Raw genomic sequence first — 24,843 nt, 5'->3', positions numbered from 1 at the left:
TATCGCCTTTGAGAAATTGACCATCGCGGCATGGATACTCCGAAATTGGATAATTGACCCAAATTCCAAATTATATCCGAATTTGGGTAATCGGCTTTCGGCCTCGATTTTGCTTAGGGCCTAGCTCCTGCGTCCACGGATCGCGACCAAGATATTTTATCACTAGAATAGTAGATTAGAAGAAGAAAAGGCTCAATGGTTCATGTAATCATGGCAGTGTCAAAGCTACGTTGAGTCATGGGTGATCCACCGACATCCTAAATAAAAACAAAATTTATAGAAACTTGTTATTCTCGCCAGCTAGTTTTCATTTGCTTTACATTACTAAATACAGTATAATGTTGCTAATTGAAAACACCCCAACTTTAAAATTCTGGTTCCATCAGAAGAAAAGACGCAATGGTTCATGGAATTATGGCAGTGGCAAAACTACATTGGATCATGGGTGGTCTACCGATATCCTAAATAAAAACAAAATCTATAGAAACTTGTATTCTCCCTATTTAGTTTTCATTTGTTTTACACTACTAAATACAGTATAATGTTGCTAATTGAAAACACCCAAACTTTAAAAACCCGGTTCCGTCAGAAGAAAAGGCTCATGGTTCATGTAATCATAGCTAGGGCTGTGCACCGGACCAAATCCGGCCCGGTCCGGACCGGATCCGGAATGGACCGGATCCGGAATTGAGTTTTTCCCTTGTCCGGTGACCGGTCCTAAATGTAATCGGACATGACCGGTCCTGTCCTGAAAATACCGGACCGGACCGGATTTGGACCTGTTTGTCCGGTTTAAGATATGCATTCCAAAACTGCTGTTTTGTAAGCATAAACCTGCATTTTTTTTGCCTAAAATCACTACTGACCCTGCGGTAGTACGGAGTATTATGATTTATGAGTACTAATTATACTATTACATCAATCAAGAACACAATGGTTCCAAAAACAATATTACATCTTAAAATCCCAAATAAAATGACAAGTGCAAACAAAAGTAATAGGTTACATATTTCTCAACTTGACATTCTTTCTTGCTCCGCTTTGCATTAAAGCACACCAACTGAGTCCACAAACACGACCTCATGATCCTCATCATCAACTTCTATTTCTATTCATCGAGAAATATGTAGATAAACAATGATAAGAATGAAGAATTAGGAGTAATTGTAAAAATAAATAAATAAAAAGAGTTAAAAGCATTACCTTTCTCCATTTCTTCCAAGTCTTTCAAAGTTTCTTCCACATCAACACATGGTAATCCCCTTGCTTTAAGCCAATCATTTGCGCAAATTAGAGCTTGAACCATCTTTTACACATGCAAAAACATTACACAAGGTTATATAAAGTTATAAGTAAGAGAAATAAAATTAAATTTTCAAATTAAAAAGATGAAGAGGCATTACCAAAGGAGACAACGAACTTCGAAATGGATCTAGATGACGACCTCCCGTGCTAAAAGCAGATTCCGATGCAACGGTGGACAATGGGATAGCTAGTATATCACGTGCCATGCGTTGAAGAGTAGGATAACGATATCCATTATTACCCCACCAAGTTAATGCATCCATTTCTTCTTCTAGCGGGCCTAATTGGTCATTTATATATCTATCCAACTCACTATTCACATATCCAGTTGTCTCCTTCAATCTTTTAGCTCTATCAAAAAGATTTTTCTTATAGTCTCCATCATTTATTTCATCAAGTGACATAGGATCTCCATTGTTTCCACTTTCAGGCATATAAGAGGAATACATCATTCTATATTCATCAAATAACTTATAAGTGTAATCCTTCACATAACTACCAAGTTTCTTGCCCTTTTCAATTCCATACATATCACATAATGTCAATTCAACAACTAAGAACTTGGAGTGAGGATCAAGAATAGCGGCAACATAAACAAGCATATTCATTTTTTCCACATCACCCCAATACTTATCAAACTTTTTTTTCATTGCAACGGCCATAGCTTGAAAATCCAAATCTAGACTTTTTTCCCACTTATTAAGCATATCATACATAGAGGCAATCTCAGTTAAGCCTGTATTACTAGTCACATAAAGTGAACCAGAAATACGACGAGTCAAAAGATAAAACCCCTTCAAAAACGTAATCAACCTCTCTACTTTCTTCCAATCATCATATTCAGGAGGCTTCTCATTTTCCTTCTCTCCATGAGGAAGAGATAATCCACTAAAAACACGCTGAAATTTTACAGCCGTGTCTAACATGGTGTAAGTGGAGTTCCAACGAGTGGGGACATCAAAGGATAAGGAACATTTACTATCAATGTTAGCCTTTTGCACAAGTTCTTTGAACCTATCTATTCTTGCAGGAGAGTTCTTAATATATTTCACAGCATTTCTAACTCTATCAATGCACACACCATGCTCTCTAATACCATCCCACACAATAAGATTGACAATATGAGCAATGCATCTAACGTGAATATATTTTCCTTGACTAAAACAACCTGTTCTTTGAACCATTCTTCTTAAGTATGCACAAGCAACATCATTAGAGCTAGCATTGTCAACTGTGACAGTAAATAGCTTATCTTCAATACCCCAATACTCTAGACATGCCTCAACTGCTTTACCAATGGCCTCACCTTTATGACTAGATATTGGACAAAAATTTATAATCTTTTTATTCAATTTCCAATCATTATCAATGAAATGAGCCGTGAGACACATGTAGTTAATCCTTTGAATTGATGTCCAAGTATCAGTGGTCACACTAACTCTTTGACAACTCTTAAACACTTCTTTTAACTTTTCCCTTTCACTATAATAAAGTTTCAAACAATCACGAGCAATGGTAGTACGAGATGGAATAATAAACCTAGGTATTCCTACTTGCACAAAAGCCTTAAATCCAGGTTTTTCCACATGCTTGAATGGAAGCTCATCAATAATGATCATACGAACTAATGCTTCCCTTACATCTTTTAGATTAACAGTCCCACTCCCATAGTTTAATTTCCCACTATCATTTTCTTTCTCAAAAAACAATTCAGTTTGTTGCCCTTTACCCTTATCTTTGTTTTCAGGATTACCAATGCACCTTTCAGCATGATACTTCACATTTTTTGAACCATTTTTATTCCCATCACAAGCTAAAGTTGTATCACAATACTTACATTCAGCTTTTAGTGTACCACCCTCAACAAACTCAATGTAGTGCTGCCAAAAAGTTCCTCTCTTCTTACTTTTTCTTTTGTAGAGATATTGGCGTCCCTCTTTTAGCTTCTTATCCGGAGGCAAGGACTTGCACAATTCCTCCAATTCCACTTCCGTCAGTGGTTGTACACTTTCTACTGAAAAGGCCGGCATTTTGGATTGAGAGCTCTCCATCTACAAAACATATACAAATAATGCAATTTAAGGGATTAAGTGAGGACTCAAAGTGAAAAATAAATAATGTACAAAACAAACATGTTATAAAAATAATCAAGCATCTTACATTACAAGAATAAGAATCCGTGGTTGATTCTTGTTAGTGTTCTATAAAAACACAGCCCACCAAACAATGGATATGCTAAGTTGCAGGAATACTACAAAAGAAGGAAAAAAGAAACATGACAAAAAGGGTTAGTATTATGAACAACACATTTGAATACTCCAATTAAATTTTCAAACTCTTTATACCACTCATTAACATTGTTTTATTTAAATTTCATTTAACACTCAAATTAAATGCTTCTGTTTGTCTTGCCTCTCTTAGAATCTGTTTATTGAGGCCTTCCAATTACATCATCATCAAAGACCAAATTTCAATATTAATTTGATAATTGAGAAGGCAGTTGGTTGAGGTTGTCTTGAGCCTACTACTAACCAAAACAACACATGGCTGCCTCCATCTCTACCTATCAACATTTTTATTCCTTCTTATATTTAGTCCTCTCCTATCAACATTTTCATTCCTTCTTATATTTAGTTCTCTCCTATGCACTAATTCTTCTTCTTCCCATGTACAGATGCACAAAATTGATGACTTAAAAGAGTGATGGATGACTTTTTGTGTTTCAACAACAAAAATCCTAATCATATACAAGTTTTTTACATCCTAATTAATCAGTATAGCACAAAAATCCTAACATATTGACTTTACATTTACCAAACAATTACACGGTTTTAAAATTCACATCACTAACAAAACAACATGTAGATTTGTAGCTTAATTAAACAGATAATTGAAATAATAAAAAGGATAAATATTACCAAGAACTCGTCCAACTCTGTTCGCCGGAGACACGTCGGCTCGTCGCAGTCGAAGCTTCGTAGCCCTCGGAGGTGCGTCGTGGCTGCGGCCTGCGTGAGTACTCGTGGACTCGTGGTGCGTCGCCGTCGCAGCTCTGCGTGTGTAAATGTGGATAGTCAGATCTAGAATTGAGGGAGGGAGGGAGGAGGGAGGAGGGAGGAGAGAGAATGAGGGAGGAGGAGAGTCTGAAACAGAAAAACCCTAATTCCTAACTCCTTAGTTTGCCACTTTTTCGCGATTTCGGGATTTTTTTTTTTTTTTCAAATTCAAACGGGCAAACCGGATCTAACCGGATTTATCCGGTTTTGGTCCGGACCTGTCCTGAATCCGGAATGATCAATTTACAACGTCCGGTGCCCGGTCCTGAATCCAACGGACCGGACCGGTCCGGACAATTCAGGTCCGGTTCCGGAACCGGATTCAGGACCCGGGTTGTGCAGAAATAACCCGGGTCCTGAATCCGGTCCGGAACCGGACCTGAATCCAACGGACCCGGGGTGTGCAGAAATAACCCGGGTCCTGAATCCGGTCCGGAACCGGACCTGAATTGTCCGGACCGGTCCGGTCCGTTGGATTCAGGACCGGGCACCGGACGTTGTAAATTGATCATTCCGGATTCAGGACAGGTCCGGACCAAAACCGGATAAATCCGGTTAGATCCGGTTTGCCCGTTTGAATTTGAAAAAAAAAAAAAAATCCCGAAATCGCGAAAAAGTGGCAAACTAAGGAGTTAGGAATTAGGGTTTTTCTGTTTCAGACTCTCCTCCTCCCTCATTCTCTCTCCTCCCTCCTCCCTCCTCCCTCCCTCCCTCAATTCTAGATCTGACTATCCACATTTACACACGCAGAGCTGCGACGGCGACGCACCACGAGTCCACGAGTACTCACGCAGGCCGCAGCCACGACGCACCTCCGAGGGCTACGAAGCTTCGACTGCGACGAGCCGACGTGTCTCCGGCGAACAGAGTTGGACGAGTTCTTGGTAATATTTATCCTTTTTATTATTTCAATTATCTGTTTAATTAAGCTACAAATCTACATGTTGTTTTGTTAGTGATGTGAATTTTAAAACCGTGTAATTGTTTGGTAAATGTAAAGTCAATATGTTAGGATTTTTGTGCTATACTGATTAATTAGGATGTAAAAAACTTGTATATGATTAGGATTTTTGTTGTTGAAACACAAAAAGTCATCCATCACTCTTTTAAGTCATCAATTTTGTGCATCTGTACATGGGAAGAAGAAGAATTAGTGCATAGGAGAGAACTAAATATAAGAAGGAATGAAAATGTTGATAGGAGAGGACTAAATATAAGAAGGAATAAAAATGTTGATAGGTAGAGATGGAGGCAGCCATGTGTTGTTTTGGTTAGTAGTAGGCTCAAGACAACCTCAACCAACTGCCTTCTCAATTATCAAATTAATATTGAAATTTGGTCTTTGATGATGATGTAATTGGAAGGCCTCAATAAACAGATTCTAAGAGAGGCAAGACAAACAGAAGCATTTAATTTGAGTGTTAAATGAAATTTAAATAAAACAATGTTAATGAGTGGTATAAAGAGTTTGAAAATTTAATTGGAGTATTCAAATGTGTTGTTCATAATACTAACCCTTTTTGTCATGTTTCTTTTTTCCTTCTTTTGTAGTATTCCTGCAACTTAGCATATCCATTGTTTGGTGGGCTGTGTTTTTATAGAACACTAACAAGAATCAACCACGGATTCTTATTCTTGTAATGTAAGATGCTTGATTATTTTTATAACATGTTTGTTTTGTACATTATTTATTTTTCACTTTGAGTCCTCACTTAATCCCTTAAATTGCATTATTTGTATATGTTTTGTAGATGGAGAGCTCTCAATCCAAAATGCCGGCCTTTTCAGTAGAAAGTGTACAACCACTGACGGAAGTGGAATTGGAGGAATTGTGCAAGTCCTTGCCTCCGGATAAGAAGCTAAAAGAGGGACGCCAATATCTCTACAAAAGAAAAAGTAAGAAGAGAGGAACTTTTTGGCAGCACTACATTGAGTTTGTTGAGGGTGGTACACTAAAAGCTGAATGTAAGTATTGTGATACAACTTTAGCTTGTGATGGGAATAAAAATGGTTCAAAAAATGTGAAGTATCATGCTGAAAGGTGCATTGGTAATCCTGAAAACAAAGATAAGGGTAAAGGGCAACAAACTGAATTGTTTTTTGAGAAAGAAAATGATAGTGGGAAATTAAACTATGGGAGTGGGACTGTTAATCTAAAAGATGTAAGGGAAGCATTAGTTCGTATGATCATTATTGATGAGCTTCCATTCAAGCATGTGGAAAAACCTGGATTTAAGGCTTTTGTGCAAGTAGGAATACCTAGGTTTATTATTCCATCTCGTACTACCATTGCTCGTGATTGTTTGAAACTTTATTATAGTGAAAGGGAAAAGTTAAAAGAAGTGTTTAAGAGTTGTCAAAGAGTTAGTGTGACCACTGATACTTGGACATCAATTCAAAGGATTAACTACATGTGTCTCACGGCTCATTTCATTGATAATGATTGGAAATTGAATAAAAAGATTATAAATTTTTGTCCAATATCTAGTCATAAAGGTGAGGCCATTGGTAAAGCAGTTGAGGCATGTCTAGAGTATTGGGGTATTGAAGATAAGCTATTTACTGTCACAGTTGACAATGCTAGCTCTAATGATGTTGCTTGTGCATACTTAAGAAGAATGGTTCAAAGAACAGGTTGTTTTAGTCAAGGAAAATATATTCACGTTAGATGCATTGCTCATATTGTCAATCTTATTGTGTGGGATGGTATTAGAGAGCATGGTGTGTGCATTGATAGAGTTAGAAATGCTGTGAAATATATTAAGAACTCTCCTGCAAGAATAGATAGGTTCAAAGAACTTGTGCAAAAGGCTAACATTGATAGTAAATGTTCCTTATCCTTTGATGTCCCCACTCGTTGGAACTCCACTTACACCATGTTAGACACGGCTGTAAAATTTCAGCGTGTTTTTAGTGGATTATCTCTTCCTCATGGAGAGAAGGAAAATGAGAAGCCTCCTGAATATGATGATTGGAAGAAAGTAGAGAGGTTGATTACGTTTTTGAAGGGGTTTTATCTTTTGACTCGTCGTATTTCTGGTTCACTTTATGTGACTAGTAATACAGGCTTAACTGAGATTGCCTCTATGTATGATATGCTTAATAAGTGGGAAAAAAGTCTAGATTTGGATTTTCAAGCTATGGCCGTTGCAATGAAAAAAAAGTTTGATAAGTATTGGGGTGATGTGGAAAAAATGAATATGCTTGTTTATGTTGCCGCTATTCTTGATCCTCACTCCAAGTTCTTAGTTGTTGAATTGACATTATGTGATATGTATGGAATTGAAAAGGGCAAGAAACTTGGTAGTTATGTGAAGGATTACACTTATAAGTTATTTGATGAATATAGAATGATGTATTCCTCTTATATGCCTGAAAGTGGAAACAATGGAGATCCTATGTCACTTGATGAAATAAATGATGGAGACTATAAGAAAAATCTTTTTGATAGAGCTAAAAGATTGAAGGAGACAACTGGATATGTGAATAGTGAGTTGGATAGATATATAAATGACCAATTAGGCCCGCTAGAAGAAGAAATGGATGCATTAACTTGGTGGGGTAATAATGGATATCGTTATCCTACTCTTCAACGCATGGCACGTGATATACTAGCTATCCCATTGTCCACCGTTGCATCGGAATCTGCTTTTAGCACGGGAGGTCGTCATCTAGATCCATTTCGAAGTTCGTTGTCTCCTTTGGTAATGCCTCTTCATCTTTTTAATTTGAAAATTTAATTTTATTTCTCTTACTTATAACTTTATATAACCTTGTGTAATGTTTTTGCATGTGTAAAAGATGGTTCAAGCTCTAATTTGCGCAAATGATTGGCTTAAAGCAAGGGGATTACCATGTGTTGATGTGGAAGAAACTTTGAAAGACTTGGAAGAAATGGAGAAAGGTAATGCTTTTAACTCTTTTTATTTATTTATTTTTACAATTACTCCTAATTCTTCATTCTTATCATTGTTTATCTACATATTTCTCGATGAATAGAAATAGAAGTTGATGATGAGGATCATGAGGTCGTGTTTGTGGACTCAGTTGGTGTGCTTTAATGCAAAGCGGAGCAAGAAAGAATGTCAAGTTGAGAAATATGTAACCTATTACTTTTGTTTGCACTTGTCATTTTATTTGGGATTTTAAGATGTAATATTGTTTTTGGAACCATTGTGTTCTTGATTGATGTAATAGTATAATTAGTACTCATAAATCATAATACTCCGTACTACCGCAGGGTCAGTAGTGATTTTAGGCAAAAAAAATGCAGGTTTATGCTTACAAAACAGCAGTTTTGGAATGCATATCTTAAACCGGACAAACAGGTCCAAATCCGGTCCGGTCCGGTATTTTCAGGACAGGACCGGTCATGTCCGATTACATTTAGGACCGGTCACCGGACAAGGGAAAAACTCAATTCCGGATCCGGTCCATTCCGGATCCGGTCCGGACCGGGCCGGATTTGGTCCGGTGCACAGCCCTAAATGCAATTGTGCTTAAAACAAGAGTTACTCCGTATGTTCTGCCACTAAAAGTAATCTCTCAGGTAAAACATATTGCAATTCCAATTACTGAACAGTAAAAATATTGGTTACGGAGTCGTTCGAGAGTACGTACCTGATTAGCGAAGCCAATGCCAAAACCAAGAAGTATACGACCGATTATAAGCATGGCAACGTTTTGAGCAGCGGCATTAACAACGGCACCGGCGAGGAAGAGGAGACCTCCAGCAAACATGGATCGCTTACGGCCCCACTTTCTAGTGACTGTGGATGCCACAATAGAAGCTACTAATGCAGCCAAGTATAAAGAGGATGTGAACATAGTTAATTTGACGCTATTGAATTTACAATACTGATTCGTTCCAGAATCTGCCATCTGTTGTCTATAAACTGAAGGAAAAAATTTCTCCAAAAACATAGGCATTGATGTGACTCCACCTGCATATATGACAATTATGTTATGTTCATTGACGTATCTAATAACACACTTGCGATTAATACTTTTACTTGGCATCCGAAATTTACTAATTAATCGAATAATTAACATTATATCAATTCAAGCCATGCAAATTACATTAAACCTTCATAATCTAATAATTCAATAAATCAAATTATATACCTGAAATCCCGATGTCATAACCGAAGATCAAACCTCCGGCAGCTGCAAGAAGGCAACTCAAAAAGACATAACCAGTTAATTTTCCTGGATAGTCTTTACCTACTTTTCCACTATCAACTATTATTCCACCCGCCATTGTTTATTTTATCTCTAAGTTTTGACAGATAGAGAAAATATGGATGAGTAAATTAAAGCACAAGTGTCAATGTATTTATAGTACTATACTTTCCTAATCCTAATCGGCATATAATAGGAAACTAATTAATTAATACTCCGTAACTCGAACCTAATAATAAAAAGAAACATAACATAAATATAACTCTTACGCTCCTAATTCTATCCAAACAAGGAGCACATCCCCAAGAGAACCAATTGTACATTTGTATGTATATTTTAGTCACTAATTATATCTTTTTGGGTTTTTTTTGTTTTTGTTTTTGCGTAAAGTAGGTTGTTGGAAATTAATTTTAATTAAAACTCTAATGTTTTTTTAGGGAAAGTTATTTTTTTAGTTATTAATTTATTGGTTACTAATTTTTAGTACAAGCAGGATAATATTATATTTATTATAGTATTTTTGAGAGGATAAATTTTACTCCCTCCGTATCTAAAAGTTTTTCCCATTTCCTTTTAAAGTGTCTCAAAATGATCTTACCATTTATTTTCTTTTATTTTTAATTAACCTTGTAATTCTATTGGTTTATCAATAAAAGACGTTGCAATCTTATTGGTTGGTTTAAGTTTGGATAGATTAATGAGTTGACATTTTTATTCCATAAATTCTATTGGCTCAAATTCTTACAACTATTTTGTTTCACAAACTTTTCAGAACGGCTGATCTACGTTAATATATTGTGTGGCGGCCCAAAAGAGGAAGGTTATCCACGACAATTTTATTATTTTAGTTACCCTTACTGATGTTATTAGTTTTCTCTATTGTAGTTAGAAGTTACCTTATTTTCAAGGCTATTAGCTCAAATGTAGATCAATGTACAATATTGTACATGGTGAGGGTTCAAGCCCCACATGACCTATACACTACCTATATTACACTTGTGTATTGGTGTTTATTGGCGTTGTATTAGTCATAGTTATAACTTATAACAAGCATATCACTCTTGATCACAATTACTTTATTGTTTATTGTTAGGGCCACATTTTTCATTGGTTAATGTCACATTTATCCTTGAGTAATGTAACTTTAGTCCTCGAATAAGGTTACTTAAATCTTTGGTCGGGTTCACTTTTATCTTTGGTCGGGTTCACTTTTATCTTTGGTTTGGGTCACTTTTTACCTTGAGTGAGTTTATTTTTCACTTTTTACGCGCTAATTTGGATGTACAGTAAAAAACCGTAGATCGGGGGCACACAAAAGTTTTAGATCTTGTAATGTTCATTTTTCCTTATTAACCGCGTAAAATGGCAAATGGGGAAAACATTTAGGGGCGGAGGAAGTATAAAATGTACGAAGAGCTAGAAGTATCTTCTTGTATAGCACGCTACACCATCAATTGGGGCTGTGACGCGTTTACACGAAAAATACAATATTGTCGCCTAGCGAGTAACTGAATATAGAATACATGAGTCACTAATTTATCAAAGATTCTCCTGACTCCTTGGATTAGTGTTAAGGTCACCTTGACTATATTATAGGGTCGCGATGATCAAACTCTACTACGAAACAGAAACATAAATAATTAGAAATACATAGTATTATTTACTATTCTTACGATCTTTGCTACGAAACATAAACATAAATTAATAATTAGACTTTTTTTTTGACATACAAAATAATTAGAACTATCTAGTATTATTTACTGTTCTTATTGTTTAGAGAATTATAGTTACTGCTGTGAATTTGAGGTTATTACGTAATTATTTCACATGATTTAAGTTAGAACGTATTACCACCTCGGTTTTATTTTAAAGCAATGAGAAAGGGAAAATGATCATACATTGTATTGAAACCTCCATATAAGGTTATTTATAGGACATTTGTGACTTGGCATATGAGTTTGATAAATTGTGGGCCTGAATGTGGGCTCTTGTCAATATTGGGCCCAGCTCCCAAGTGAAGTATTTTGTAGAAAGGTCATTTAAGATAAGTATTGAAAAATCAAGTACATTATTGAAAGGTCATTTTTAAGTCAATTAGTTGTTGGCCCGTGCGCTAGTTAATTACCAATACGCTAAGCTAATGACGAGCCTAATTAGTGTATGGACAAAGGGGAGCTGAAGTTTTTTTTCCTATGCTAACTACCAATGGATGTTAGACCATCTAATGTTAGAAGGAACTGAACTTGATAACCTCGTATTTGATATATGCAATATTTTGGCAGATTAGCAAAGGTAGTTAAAAAATAATGGGTATTTGGTACATAACTAACTCTGCATAACCTAATTGTAATCATGTAGACCAAAAAAAAAAAAAAATTATCAACAGAGAAGGCAACAGAAGCCACTCTTCTGAAGGCTAACATAGAAAACATGTTTTTGTGAAAGTGTGATGTTATCTTGCATAATCCTCAAAAGTATGAATATGGAGATAATATGAGTGTTTGACCACATCCATAAATTTCTCTCCCTAATTGACTTAAAGGCTAATCTAATATCTAGGTACACACTACTTATGTTTAATAAGTATTATATTTTTACACAAAGAAGCAAAGTGATTATGTTGAAGGCCTACAAGTAAATAACCACTACTAAACCTATCCTTAAAATAGAAGGATAGTGAGAAAAACTATTAATTTCTTTCTCCTCCTCCTCTTCCTTATCTTTAGTGTATACCCTTCGCGTCTTACTTACGAGAATTATTATGTTCTCTATCTTTCGGTGGGAACACAGGTGTGTCAGTATGTGTATTGTTCTCTTTAGAATTGTCTTTCTAGTTGTACGAAGTAGTAGCCAGAGGACGCCAACGACCAATATGCTTCATCTCCTTATAGTTATCCTCACTACCAACTAAGCTCGTTTTTTCAAAACCCTACAAAAAAACTAATTATCAAAAGTAAATGCTCATTATTATCATATTGGTTTAGAAAGAAAATATATCGAACATTTAGTGCATCTTCTCTTCCTTCATGTGGATAAATATATGGTAGATTATAACACAATGTAAGTAGCTAAAACTGAGATGCACATTGCAATAGGCACAAATTCTGTCGCGGGTATTTGCTAGGACACAAGCATTTTGATTGCAACAAATGCATCTAATTCATATTCTTCAAAAAGCTCTTAACTCAATGGTTAGTAACATGAGTTTTGAATTAACTAAAACTGTTGGCATAAGCTAAGCATGTAGATGCTCGTTCCTGTAAATATGTTATTTTCCCTAATTAGATTTTTAGTATACATCTTAATAAATAGTATTTAAAACTGCAAGATTTGGCAGAAAATTTACCTTGTTTTCTCAGCCAATTCATTCCTAATGTCCAACCCTAAACATATCCATAGAAGTTGTTTCATCATCAATCATGTACTCTAAAGCATAGCCTGCATGTCCTTAGTCCACTCCGGATAGTAAATAAGCACTCTAATTAAACCAGATATGTTTTTTCCTACATACATATAGACCGTAAATATTGTCGTATATCAATGGAAAACATTGCCTAATTTCAAAACGGAAAAGAAAATCGACCCAGATTCTAATCTGAAGGTTGGGGGAACTCACAATCTAGCTTAATGAAAAATGAAAATATTTATGCTGGCATAAAATCAACAAGAGAACAAATGAGCATCACAAGTAGCTGATCAACTATGAGGAACTATGAGCAACTATGACAGCATAACCTGAAAGCTAATGTACAAGAGTACCCAAAACCTAAGAAGGAAGCTTAGAGATATTTTACTAATTGATTCTTTGATTAAAAAAAAGGTGTAAGGACTATAGGCTACTTTACGATAAGAATGGATCGGAAATAGTTGAAAAATATATTTGAGATGATTATTGCTCAAAGACAAAGCAACTTAAACTAGTCATAAGTAATCCCAACATTGTACCAATTCAGTATCCAACCAAATTACCTTTCGAAAATCATGGTCTCTGTTAGAATATTAGTTGATGATGTATGCTGATTGTTTGATGTACTTCAGTAACTAACTGCTGAGTCAGTCTTGCCAACATGGCATTATTGTAACAAACTCTTTGTTGTTTGTTAGCTGATGCAACAACCTATAGAAGGATCTAGACTCCTTCCTTTTATGCTTATATATAGCTTGTACATTGCTGATTATAATTAATACAATAACAACTTAAATTTTCTTGATCTTAATCCCTAATTCTGTCATGGTATCAGAGCAGGTTCAAGAAACCTGACTCATCTTCTCTGAAATTCCGCAAAATTCTCGTACAAAATTCTCTCTAAAAAGTTCAAATTGAACCTTGCATTTTACTGTTTCTGATCGAAATCTGCTAATTGTTCTGAAGAAATTAACTACAGTTTGTGTGATTAAACTTCAGTTTGTTTGATTTCTACTGATTGAAGATTGATAATGGCGTTTAATGATGAACACCTCGAAGATTCTAGGAGAAATGCAAATTTGCCTCCTAATCAGGATCCTACTAGCTTGTATTACATCCATCCTTCTGATGCAAATTCTGTGCAACTTGTTTCTTTCAAGTTTGATGGTGAAGGTTTCACATGTTGGAAGAGATCAATGCTGCTGGCATTGTCAGCTAAAAACAAAATAGGTTTTGTTGATGGAAGTATTAGCAAACCTGCTGTTGGAACTGTTGAGTATAGAGCATGGGAGAGATGCAATGATTTGGTGTGTTCTCTGATCCTAGGGAATCTGAGTGAGATAATTGCTAAGAGTGTAATGTTTTTGAAGTCTGCCAGAGAAGTTTGGTGTGATCTTGAAGAGAGATTTGGCTTTGCTTCTATGGCACAGGTCTACTCTTTAGAACAGAAACTAGCTGAGGTAAATCAAGGAGAAAAATCAGTTTCTGAGTTTTTTACTGAAATCAAGTCAATCTGGGATGCAATTGAAGAGGCTCATCCTATGCCTTATTGTACTTGTAACAATTGTACCTGCAATGTTACTAAAAAGTTCTTTCAAAGACAACAAGAAAAAATGGTGATGTAGTTTATGATGAAGTTAACAGACCAGTTTGCCACAATTAGGGGAAATGTGCTAATGGTTCCAGTTCTACCTAAGGTGTCTGAAGCATACAAACTCTTTGCTCAAGAAGAAAGGCATCAAGAGATCTCTAAAACTGTCTATCCTACAGAGCCTGTTGCATTTGCAGCTGAGAAAAGAAGATTTGGTGGTGATCATTGGAACAACAGGAACTTCAAATCTCAAGCAACTGGTTCTCAACAATTTCAGAAAGCTAATAATCCTAATAGGAGCAACTCACAGTATTTCTGTACACATTGTCAAATTCCTGGACACAGTATTGAGAGGTGCTTCAAGATCAATGGTTATCCACCAGGTTTTAAGCATTTCAAAAACAAGACAGCAACAATGTCAACTGCTGGAGATGGTGATGCTGACACATCCAACAATCCAAAAACTGAAGCAAATACTAATATCTCAGTGGAGCAGTATAATCAGCTGATGAATCTTTTGAGCAAGCAACAACAAAGTTCTGGCTCTAGTCATCAACCTAACTTGGCCTTAATGGCAGGTAATATCTGTTTAATATCTCATACTAATTCTAAATGGTTGCTTGACAGTGGTGCTTCAGATCATTTCTGTCATGATTTGAGTCAGTTTTCTGCATATAAAAGGGTTGATAATCAATCTACATATATAACCATACCTGATGGCAGTAAAATACCTGTGAAACATGTTGGTTCAGTAGTCTTAAATGAAGGAATTACACTTCACAATATGCTGCATGTGCCTGATTTCAAATATAATCTAATCTCTGTCCACAAGATATGCAAAGATTTGAATTGTGAGCTGCATTTTACTCATGACAAGTGCTTTATTTGCTGTCAGAAAGGGAAATTGATTCCTCTTGGTGATGTGAGTTCTGGTCTGTACAATGTTGGAGAACACAATATAGCAGCTACATCTACAAAACAGCCACATGAGTGCAACACAGCCTGTTCTACTGCTGTCAATAATGCCAAACTATGGCACCTAAGACTAGGTCATATCCCTTTTAGTCAACTTAAGTTGATTAACCCTAGTTGTGAAGTCAATTCTTGTATTCAAGACACAATTTGTCAAGTGTGTCCCATTGCAAAACAAACCAGGCTTAGCTTTCCACATAGTAGCATTAAGACAACTTGTCCATTTGAGCTAATACACATTGATGTTTGGGGCCCACATTCTGTGAAAACTCCTACTGGTTGTAATCAGTTTTTGACTATTGTAGATGATTACAGTAGATTCACTTGGATTCACATGTTGAGAAATAAGAAAGACTGTGTTTCTGTGTTAACTGATTTCTTGAATATGGTGAAAACTCAGTTTGGTGTGACTGTTAAATGTGTAAGATCAGACAATGCAAAGGAATTATGTGAAGGAGATTTCAAAAAGCTGTGTGTGACACTAGGTATATTGAATCAAACTAGTTGTAGTCACACTCCCCAGCAGAATGGGGTGGTGGAAAGGAAACATAAACATCTTTTAGAGACAGCAAGGGCATTGTATTTTCAATCAAAGGTTCCTGCTAGGTTCTGGGGTGAGTGTGTGATGTGTGCAGCATATTTGATTAACAGGATGCCACTGAAATCCATTGGATTGGATTCACCTTTTTACAGATTGTATGAAAAACAACCTGATCTTACTCATCTTAGAACATTTGGTTGTCTCTGTTATGTTTCTACTACAAAAGTTGGGAGAACTAAATTGGATAGCAGAGCTACTCCTTGTGTTCTTATGGGATATTCTGCATCCCAGAAAGGCTATAAGGTCTTAGAAATTGACACTAACAGATTCTTTGTTTCAAGAGACATAACATTTCATGAAAAACACTTCCCATTCCACCTTTATCACAAAACCAATACACCAGTTTCTAACTACACTAATGCTATCTTCTTACCAGCCTTTGCTTCTCCAAACACATTTGATGAACCAGATTACTCAACACCAGAATCAATTTTTCCCTCACATACATCCTCACCAAACTCCTCACCAACATCTACTACCACTCAAACACCTTCTCAACACACAAACTCACCAAATTCTTCTCATAACACCACCTCAGTTGATCAAACACATCCATTAAGTTCTTCTGAAAACACTACTGATCATAGCTATTCAACTACATCTAGTTCTTCAGATACTGCAAGTCTTCCTTATCCAATCATCAGACAGTCTTCTAGAACTCACAAACCACCCAATTATTTAGAAGATTATGTATGTCATTCTGCTTCCAAATGTGTTACAAGTCACTGGTGCAACATGGTAGCTTATGTTACCTTTCCTGAAGACTTTCAAGCTTTTCTGTCTCAAGTGTGTGACATTTCAGAACCACACTCCTATCAGGAAGCAGCAAAACATCAAATTTGGGTTGAAGCAATGCAGAAAGAATTGGAAGCTCTAGACCAGAATTTAACCTGAGAATTGGTGGAATTACCTAAAGGAAAAAGGGCAATTGGGTGCAATTGGGTTTTTAAAGTAAAGCTTAAATCCAGTGGGGCTCTAGAAAGATGCAAAGCAAGATTAGTAGCCAAGGGTTTCAATCAAAAATATGGGATTGATTATGAGGAAACTTTCAGTCCTGTAGTTAAAATGAGTACAATCAGGTGTTTAATTGCAGTAGCAGCAAGCAAACATTGGTCTCTTTTTCAACTAGATGTGAACAATGCATTTCTGCATGGTGATCTCAAAGAAGAAGTTTATATGCAGATGCCAGAAGGGGTACCTAACCCCAACAACAAAGTGTGCAGGCTAATCAAGTCTATTTATGGGCTGAAACAAGCATCTAGACAGTGGCATGAGAAGCTCCTAACTGCACTGGAATCTCAAGGTTTTGTGCAATCAAAATATGATTACAGTTTGTTCATTCACAGGACAGATACAGATATCAACATAGCTGCTGTATATGTGGATGACATCATCTTGACTGGGACCAACATTGCTAAACTTGATGAGCTCAAAGCATACCTTCACAAAGAGTTTAGCATAAAGGATTTGGGATATCTAAATTATTTTCTGGGAATTGAAGTGGGATATACTGCAGATGGGATAATTCTCACTCAAAAGAAGTTTACTAAGGAGCTCCTTACTGGATGTGGTTTTGATGTCTCCAAAAGAACTATCACTCCCCTACCTCTGAATCTTAAATTATCTAAATCTGATGGTGACTCTTATGCAGATACAGAACAATACAGATCAATTGTTGGAAAACTTAACTTTCTCACACATACCAGACCTGATCTGTCTTATGCAGTTCAGTATCTTAGCCAATTCTTACAAGACCCAAGACAACCTCATGTTACAGCTTTGCATCACACTTTGAGGTATCTTGCTCACACTGAGGGTCAAGGCATACTGCTAAAGGCTACAGATAACATTTCTCTACAAGCTTTTTCAGATTCTGACTGGGCAACTTGCCCTGATTCTAGAAGATCTGTAACAGGATATATATTGCTGTTAGGAGGGTCACCTATATCCTGGAAGTCAAAGAAACAAAACACAATCTCCAAAAGTTCAACAGAAGCTGAGTATAGAGCCATGGCTGCTGCAGCTTCAGAAGTAACTTGGATAGTCAATTTGCTCACAGACTTGGGACTTTCTAATCTCAAGCCAATTACTCTCAATTGTGATAACCAATCAACTTTACATATAGCCAAGAACCCAGTGTTTCATGAAAGAACGAAACACATTGAGATTGATTGTCACTTTACTCGTGACAAAGTATTAGAAGGGCTGCTACAACTCTCCTATTTGCCTACACAAGAACAGTTAGCTGATGTGTTTACTAAGTCATTGGCATCTAGTCAATTTCAGTTTCTTCTGTCCAAGATGGGTGTGCATGATTCTCATCCCCTTCCATCTTGAGGGGGGCTGTTAGAATATTAGTTGATGATGTATGCTGATTGTTTGCTGTACTTCAGTAACTAACTGCTGAGTCAGTCTTGCCAACATGGCATTATTGTAACAAATTCTTTGTTGTTTGTTAGATGATGCAACAACCTATAGAAGGATCTAGACTCCTTCCTTTTATGCTTATATATAGCTTGTACATTGCTGATTATAATTAATACAATAACAACTTAAATTTTCTTGATCTTAATCCCTAATTTTGTCAGTCTCAGAAGCTTATTAGCCAAGCAATGCGTTGGTCTAGTGACGTTTTAAGGGTTCCCCTTATCACCCCCCACCACCACTCTCAAAGAGTCTAACCTACTAACTCAGGTGGTTGACCTTTAAAAAAGAAATTGAGAGGCTTATTGGAGTTGGGATGGGCTAGGCCAGACCGACACCGTCTGAATCCAATACGTATGAGCCTGTTGTAAATCCTACAACACACAAGGTTACGTAGATGAGCCGTGGGTGCGAATATATGATCGCTCCCATGTACGATCGCTCCCATGTCCGACACAATCGTACACAAAATAAGATTCGGACATGGGAGCGATCGTACACAAAATCTCGGTGTAAACTATTAAACCAATATCTCATTGGTACACTCAAATAAATTATAGTTGTGCATGAACAATTGACCATCGTTTTAGAAATTTGGCACGTACACGATCGGTTGGCCCTAGACCTGATCAAAAGGCGGGTCGGACCGGGCCAAGGGCATAAAATCTGGCCATTATGTCGGGTCGGGTCGGGCCAAACTTCGGGTCGATTTTTTGTGTCCAAAACCCGCTATTTCGGGCCAAAATAGCGGGCTTTTTGGATCATTTCGGGCTGGGCCAAATTTATAACTAAAAGTGTTATTTTACGTTGCCAAAGCTCGCGATTTGTGTAAAAAGTTCGGGCCGGGCTCGAAAACCGGGCCAAAAAAGGCTGCCCAAAAGCCGGTAATTTTCGGGCCGGTCCAACGTTGATCAGCTCTAGTTGGTCCACAGGTAAGCCCCTTCTCTTATTTTGAAAATACAGAGCAACACAAACACCTTCCAATAGACGAATTTACGGATCTAGAAGCAGCAATTTAGCACAACAAAAGTGGAGAAGAAGTGATTAGCGTGGGAAATGAAGAACATTACTCCTCCATCCATGTTTCATTCTGGTAATTCTTCTTTTTTGTCTTTATTCCTTTTACGCCATTTTTCCTCCAACCGTAGACTCGCTGCCATTGATGACCCTCAATTGTTTCTTCAATCTGTTAGAGAACATTGCAAATTAGGGTTTTCGGATTTGAAACTCCCCATTTCCCTCTTCCATCAATTGACCTCTTTGCGTCCTCTCCCTTCTATTATCGTTTTCAATCAGCTCTTTACTGCCATGAATAAATTGAAGCGTCTTCATCCTCATTCCACCATTGTTACTCTTTCCAAAAAGCTTGAGTTTTTGGATATTCGACCCAACAGGCATTCTATTGGTATTCTTGCCAATGCTTACTGTCATCTAGGCCATGTCGATTTCGGGTTCTCTCTCATGGGTAAAAGCCTTAAGCTTGGTTATCCCCCAAATGATTTTACCTTTAACACCTTAATCAATGGCTATATCCACTGTGATATGCTTCCTCAAGCTGCTCAATTATTGGATCAAAGGTTTCCAACCTGACATTGTTACCTTTGGTGCTGTGTTCAAAGGCCTTTGTAAGATTGGTGATAATTCTGCTGCTCTCAGATTGCTTGATAAAATGCAATCAGATGGTCATTGTAAGCGTAACCTTGTCATATGTAGCACTATTATTGACAGTCTTTGTAAGGACAGACTCTTAAAAGAGGGCTTAGACCTGTTCTCTTCTATGAAAACTCAGGGCATTCAACCTAATGTGGTCACTTATAACTCATTGGTTCGAGGCCTCTACAATTCCGGCTCTCGGGAGAGGCTAAGGCTGTATTGGATGAGATGATACAAAAAAATATACAACCAAATGTTAAGACCTACAACATGTTGGTTGACATGTTCTGTAAAGACGGGAGTGTTGATGAAGCACAGGCAATTCTACGGCTTATGGTTGAAAGAGGTGTAACTCCCGACATCATTACTTACAATTCTTTACTCGATGGTTATTGTCTGCGTGGCCAGATGGAAGATGCCCAAAAGTTACTTGGTCTCATGGAACAAAGTGGTTATGAGCCTGATCTTTTCAGTTTTAATACTATGATTAATGGATATTGCAAGGCTAAGAACATAGACAAGGCCCTGAACATTTTCCAAGAACTGTGTCAGAAAAGGATAACACCTGATGTTGTAACCTATAACACTCTTATTGATGGCTTGTGTAAATGCAGTAGACTTACACGTGCGCGCCAGATATTTACAGAAATGCGAGCTCAGGGAGTTGCTCCAGATGTTTTCACGTATAGTTCGTTGGTTGATGGCCTATGCAAAAGTGCACGGCTTGATGAGGCAGTAGCAATACTCGAAGATATGGAAGACAAGGGCATTAAACCTACTACTGTCCAGATGTTAAGACCTACAGCATGTTAGTAGACATGTTCTGTAAAGACGGGAATGTTGATGAAGCACAAGCAATTCTACGGCTTATGATTGAAAGAGGTGTAACTCCCGACATCATCACTTACAATTCTTTACTCGATGGTTATTGTTTGCGTGGCCAGATGGAAGATGCAGAAAAGCTAATTGATGTCATGGTACAAAACGGTTGGGAGCCTGATCTTTTCAGTTTCAGTACTATGATTAATGGATATTGCAAGTCTAAGAACATAGACAAGATTTTACATGCTTGCAGAGAAACAAATTATGTTTTTCGGATTCGGTTACATGTTCGGGTATTGTATTGTAGGGAACCTAGGAATTCAGTGTGCTCGTTGTACTAAAATTACTGATGTCAGAACAATAGATGTGGAGGATGATGGGGTGGAGATTGGAGAACCTGATGATGATTTGTGTAAGTGTGTAAGAATGAGCTCTTTTACAATCTTTACATATGGTGTTTTGATGATTTGGTGTAAGATGGATTGATTTCGACGAAATTTATGTGGGGATTAGCTTGAGGGAGATAAGAACTGATTAGTTTTGTACTTAATTTTTGTGGGAGACAGTTAGATTTTAGCCACTGCTTGTTTAGGTTCTATGCTAGTTCGTGCCTTGTAGAAGTATATTTGGCTTTGGAATGGACAAAGAATGACTATGGTGACAGGTAGACCTGGTTATTGGACAGGGTAGTCCAATGGATATAGGGTTAGGGTTAAGTTAATAGGGCTTTTATTGGTCACGGCTCTTATTGGACATGACCTTTATTGGACAGGGTCATTATAGGGTCAAACTTATACTACAATTATTTTGAAAATTAAAATAGTAATGATACAAAAATTTACGTGTATAGCTTCGTATTCACTTGTACTTGCACATGGCTCTTTTGTTTTTCATTTTTCATTGCTCGTTTATTGACCCGCCCACTAATGACCCGCTATTGACCCGCGACCCGCTTTTGACCCGCCCATTATCGACCTGCTAAAAATTACCCTTTTAATACCCGACCCTCTTTTGACCTGACCCGACCCTGACCCGACCCGCCCGATAACCAGGTGTAGTGACAGGTGACTCTTGTATCTTGTCTTGAATATTGATTAAATATTCCTCATTACACATGAAAAATATTTGTATATGCAATAATCATCTGGATTATGTAGTTCAGTAGTGATAATATGAAATATGGATGGATACTTGTAGGCTGGTAGCCTATTGTTTTTTTTTTTTGGTTCGAATGAGCCACAAGGGCGGGGATGAGAATCGATCCCAGGATCACCTGGAACCGGGATGGAAGCTCTAACCAACTGAGCTATCCATCACTCTCGTAGCCTATTGTGATTGTTGGCTGTTGGTTGCTATTATGTTTTCAGTGGCAATGATCTGGAAGGTTGTGATATATTTGTAAGGTGGATATTGTGTCGCATCCGTTTTGCTTAGTTAGGATATCAATTTCTGAAAAGCTCATTTTTTTTTTTAATCAGTCGCTTTTTTGGAATTAGCACCATGATTAAGGAGAAGGTTGGGATTTTTTGTTCTTGGGTCAAACCTCTCTCCACTTAGAGTAAGCCGGTGTTGCCCCTAATGTAGCTTCTCTGTAGGATTGTTATTTCAAGTTACAGGTTTCTCAATATTTATGAGTTCCTCTTTTATTTTAAGACACTACTTTCGTGTTATGTACTGTGCCTTTGATTTTCCCAAGTTATCCATTTAGAGTATTGACTCGATCAGTATATGCTGTGCATGAGTTTGATGCTAGTTGAGGTTACAAGATGACATGACTGTTATGGTATGAGGGTTAAAGTTACTGTTTTGACCTTGCTAGTTACTTCCATAGCCTTGTTTAACAGGTGATTTTGTAATCGACTGCAATGTGGTTCCAGAAACTGATGTTCAAGAGAAGGCTTCAGATATTAAACAATTGTTTACCTCATTGGCTTAAAGATACGAACAACGCTTCTTCCAGGTAGACTTGGTTATTGGACAGGGTAGTTCAATGGATATAGGGTTAGGGTCAAGTTAATAGGGCTTTTATTGGGCAGGGCTCTTATTGGATAGGGCCTTTATTGGACAGGTCATTATAGGGTCAAACTTATACTACAATTATTTTGAAAATTAAAATAGTAATGATACAAAAAATTACGTGTATAGTTTCGTATTTACTTGTACTTGCACATGACTCTTTTGTTTTTCATTTTTCATTGCTCGTTTGCGCCCACTAATGGCCCGCTATCGACCCGCGCCCCGCTTTTGACCCGCCCATTATCGACCCGCTAAAAATGACCCTTTCAATACCCGACCCTCTTTTGACCCGCACCGACCTTGACCCGCCCCGCCCGATAACCAGGTCTACTTCCAGGTCACCGGTTCCATATCAAATGGGAGGAGGAGTTCAGGTTGTTCATGCATTTCCAGAAACTTCTGGAACATCTTGTAAGGGGAAGAAGAATCTAGTCAATGCTACTAAACCTGCTGAGCTACCCAGATCGAGTCTTTTACAGTGTGGCGTTAACCCTGTAACAAGAAAACCAGGTTTGACTGAAAACCCTATCGTAATTGACAGTGATGCCTCGTCAGAGGAAACAATATCAGACGATAATAATAATAATAATAAAAATTAGGAGTTAATTAGCGAGGAGATTGTGTTTAAGGTCTTACTGTTGATTTTGTACAAATGTGTTTTTAATGTATAGCTGTGTACTTATATAGAAACTGTTGTAGGGAACTGCTTAAATTTTCCAGGTCCTCAATTTTGCTCCCTGTGATTCTTTGTTGTGGGGGTTTGCTCTGTTTCGGGCTTAGGCCCGCTCTGTTATCGGGCCTAGGCCCCTTGCAGCTCAGACATGCAAAGTGCTGAATCTGCTGATTGATATTCATGTCATTGATGTAGGTTTTTATAATGGAAGTCATATGTTCCATTTTTATGTAAAGAGCAGTTGTAGAAGGGTATATAAGCATTTAAGTACAAAAGGAATTGTGCAGGTAAAATGTAAACATGATAGTATGGAGACAGAAAAAGTATCCAAGTTTCCCTTCAAAATAAGAAAGTATCAACTTGGAGTTTGATGCATATATTCTAACCTAGAAAGTTAGAACACAGATTGTAAACACAAATTCTTATTTACAAATGGTGTACGATAAATATTGTACACCGGAGTAAAAGTTGATTCAAAATGCTTAAAAGTTAGGAAAAATTACTTTAAATAATCCAACCTTTCGACGATTTTCCGTTAATAATCCAACTTTTGGATTATTATCTAATAATCCAACCTTTATACCCCATTAACTTTTATTGAACCCAGGTGACTTGAAACCGGCTAAGAAGATAAACTTTTATTTACTTTTTAATTTTTTTCAAGCATCTTATTTCCTCCTTCTTCTTCGATTATATACCTGAAGTTCTACCATATTAGCAAAATCACCAATCAATTTCAAATCAACCAATCTTAATCTCCATCATCAACAACATTCAACAATGGCGTAATTTATAGAACTAGAAACACAAGGAGTTTGAATATCATTCCACGTCGTAGCCATAATAATCTTAGCTTGAAGCTTCAACGATGGCGGTACCCTCGGATGAATTCACCCAACATCAAACGACAACATTAGAGCCGACAATCCGCAGGAAAATGGCAACATTGAACTACTAACGACGTCGTTGTAGCCATAATAATCCAACAGAATATGGGCGTTTAACACCATCTAATTTTACCCACATCAATTGCCATAATCAAAAAATAACATCAACAATATAAGAATAATAATCTTATCTCACTAATTAAATTAAGCTCAATCCCGTAATTCTCATCAATTTGGTACTGTCGCCAATTTACAT

General features: G+C 37.1%; 3 protein-coding genes and 1 pseudogene across 3 annotated transcripts; 2 read left to right on the top strand and 2 right to left on the bottom strand.

The window, feature by feature from the left end:
* Nucleotides 1-1,046: 1,046 nt before the first annotated feature.
* LOC130459962 (zinc finger BED domain-containing protein RICESLEEPER 2-like) lies at nt 1,047-4,637 on the bottom strand. Its single transcript, XM_056827602.1, has 5 exons — nt 4,224-4,637; nt 3,466-3,556; nt 1,404-3,356; nt 1,204-1,306; nt 1,047-1,108 (listed from the first exon to the last, which is right to left on the bottom strand). The coding sequence occupies exons 3-5, from the start codon at nt 3,354-3,356 to the stop codon at nt 1,047-1,049; spliced, it is 2,118 nt and encodes a 705-aa protein (XP_056683580.1). The 5' UTR covers nt 3,466-3,556; nt 4,224-4,637.
* A 126-nt stretch (nt 4,638-4,763) lies between these two features.
* On the top strand, nt 4,764-8,422 carry LOC130459959 (zinc finger BED domain-containing protein RICESLEEPER 2-like). The gene is made up of 5 exons (XM_056827599.1): nt 4,764-5,245; nt 5,913-6,003; nt 6,113-8,065; nt 8,163-8,265; nt 8,361-8,422. Exons 3-5 carry the CDS (start codon nt 6,113-6,115, stop codon nt 8,420-8,422), a joined length of 2,118 nt encoding a protein of 705 aa, XP_056683577.1. The 5' UTR covers nt 4,764-5,245; nt 5,913-6,003.
* A 484-nt stretch (nt 8,423-8,906) lies between these two features.
* LOC130471426 (sugar transport protein 1-like) lies at nt 8,907-9,700 on the bottom strand. The gene is made up of 2 exons (XM_056841545.1): nt 9,486-9,700; nt 8,907-9,304 (listed from the first exon to the last, which is right to left on the bottom strand). Exons 1-2 carry the CDS (start codon nt 9,619-9,621, stop codon nt 8,907-8,909), a joined length of 534 nt encoding a protein of 177 aa, XP_056697523.1. The 5' UTR covers nt 9,622-9,700.
* A 9,782-nt stretch (nt 9,701-19,482) lies between these two features.
* Nucleotides 19,483-22,840, top strand: LOC110796738 (pentatricopeptide repeat-containing protein At3g22470, mitochondrial-like; annotated as a pseudogene).
* Nucleotides 22,841-24,843: the final 2,003 nt, after the last annotated feature.

The sequence above is a fragment of the Spinacia oleracea genome, chromosome 4, assembly GCF_020520425.1.
Source record: "Spinacia oleracea cultivar Varoflay chromosome 4, BTI_SOV_V1, whole genome shotgun sequence".
Lineage (NCBI taxonomy): Eukaryota > Viridiplantae > Streptophyta > Magnoliopsida > Caryophyllales > Amaranthaceae > Spinacia > Spinacia oleracea.
Note: the sequence above shows the minus strand (reverse complement) of the source record. Positions and strands in the feature narration are given on the sequence as shown.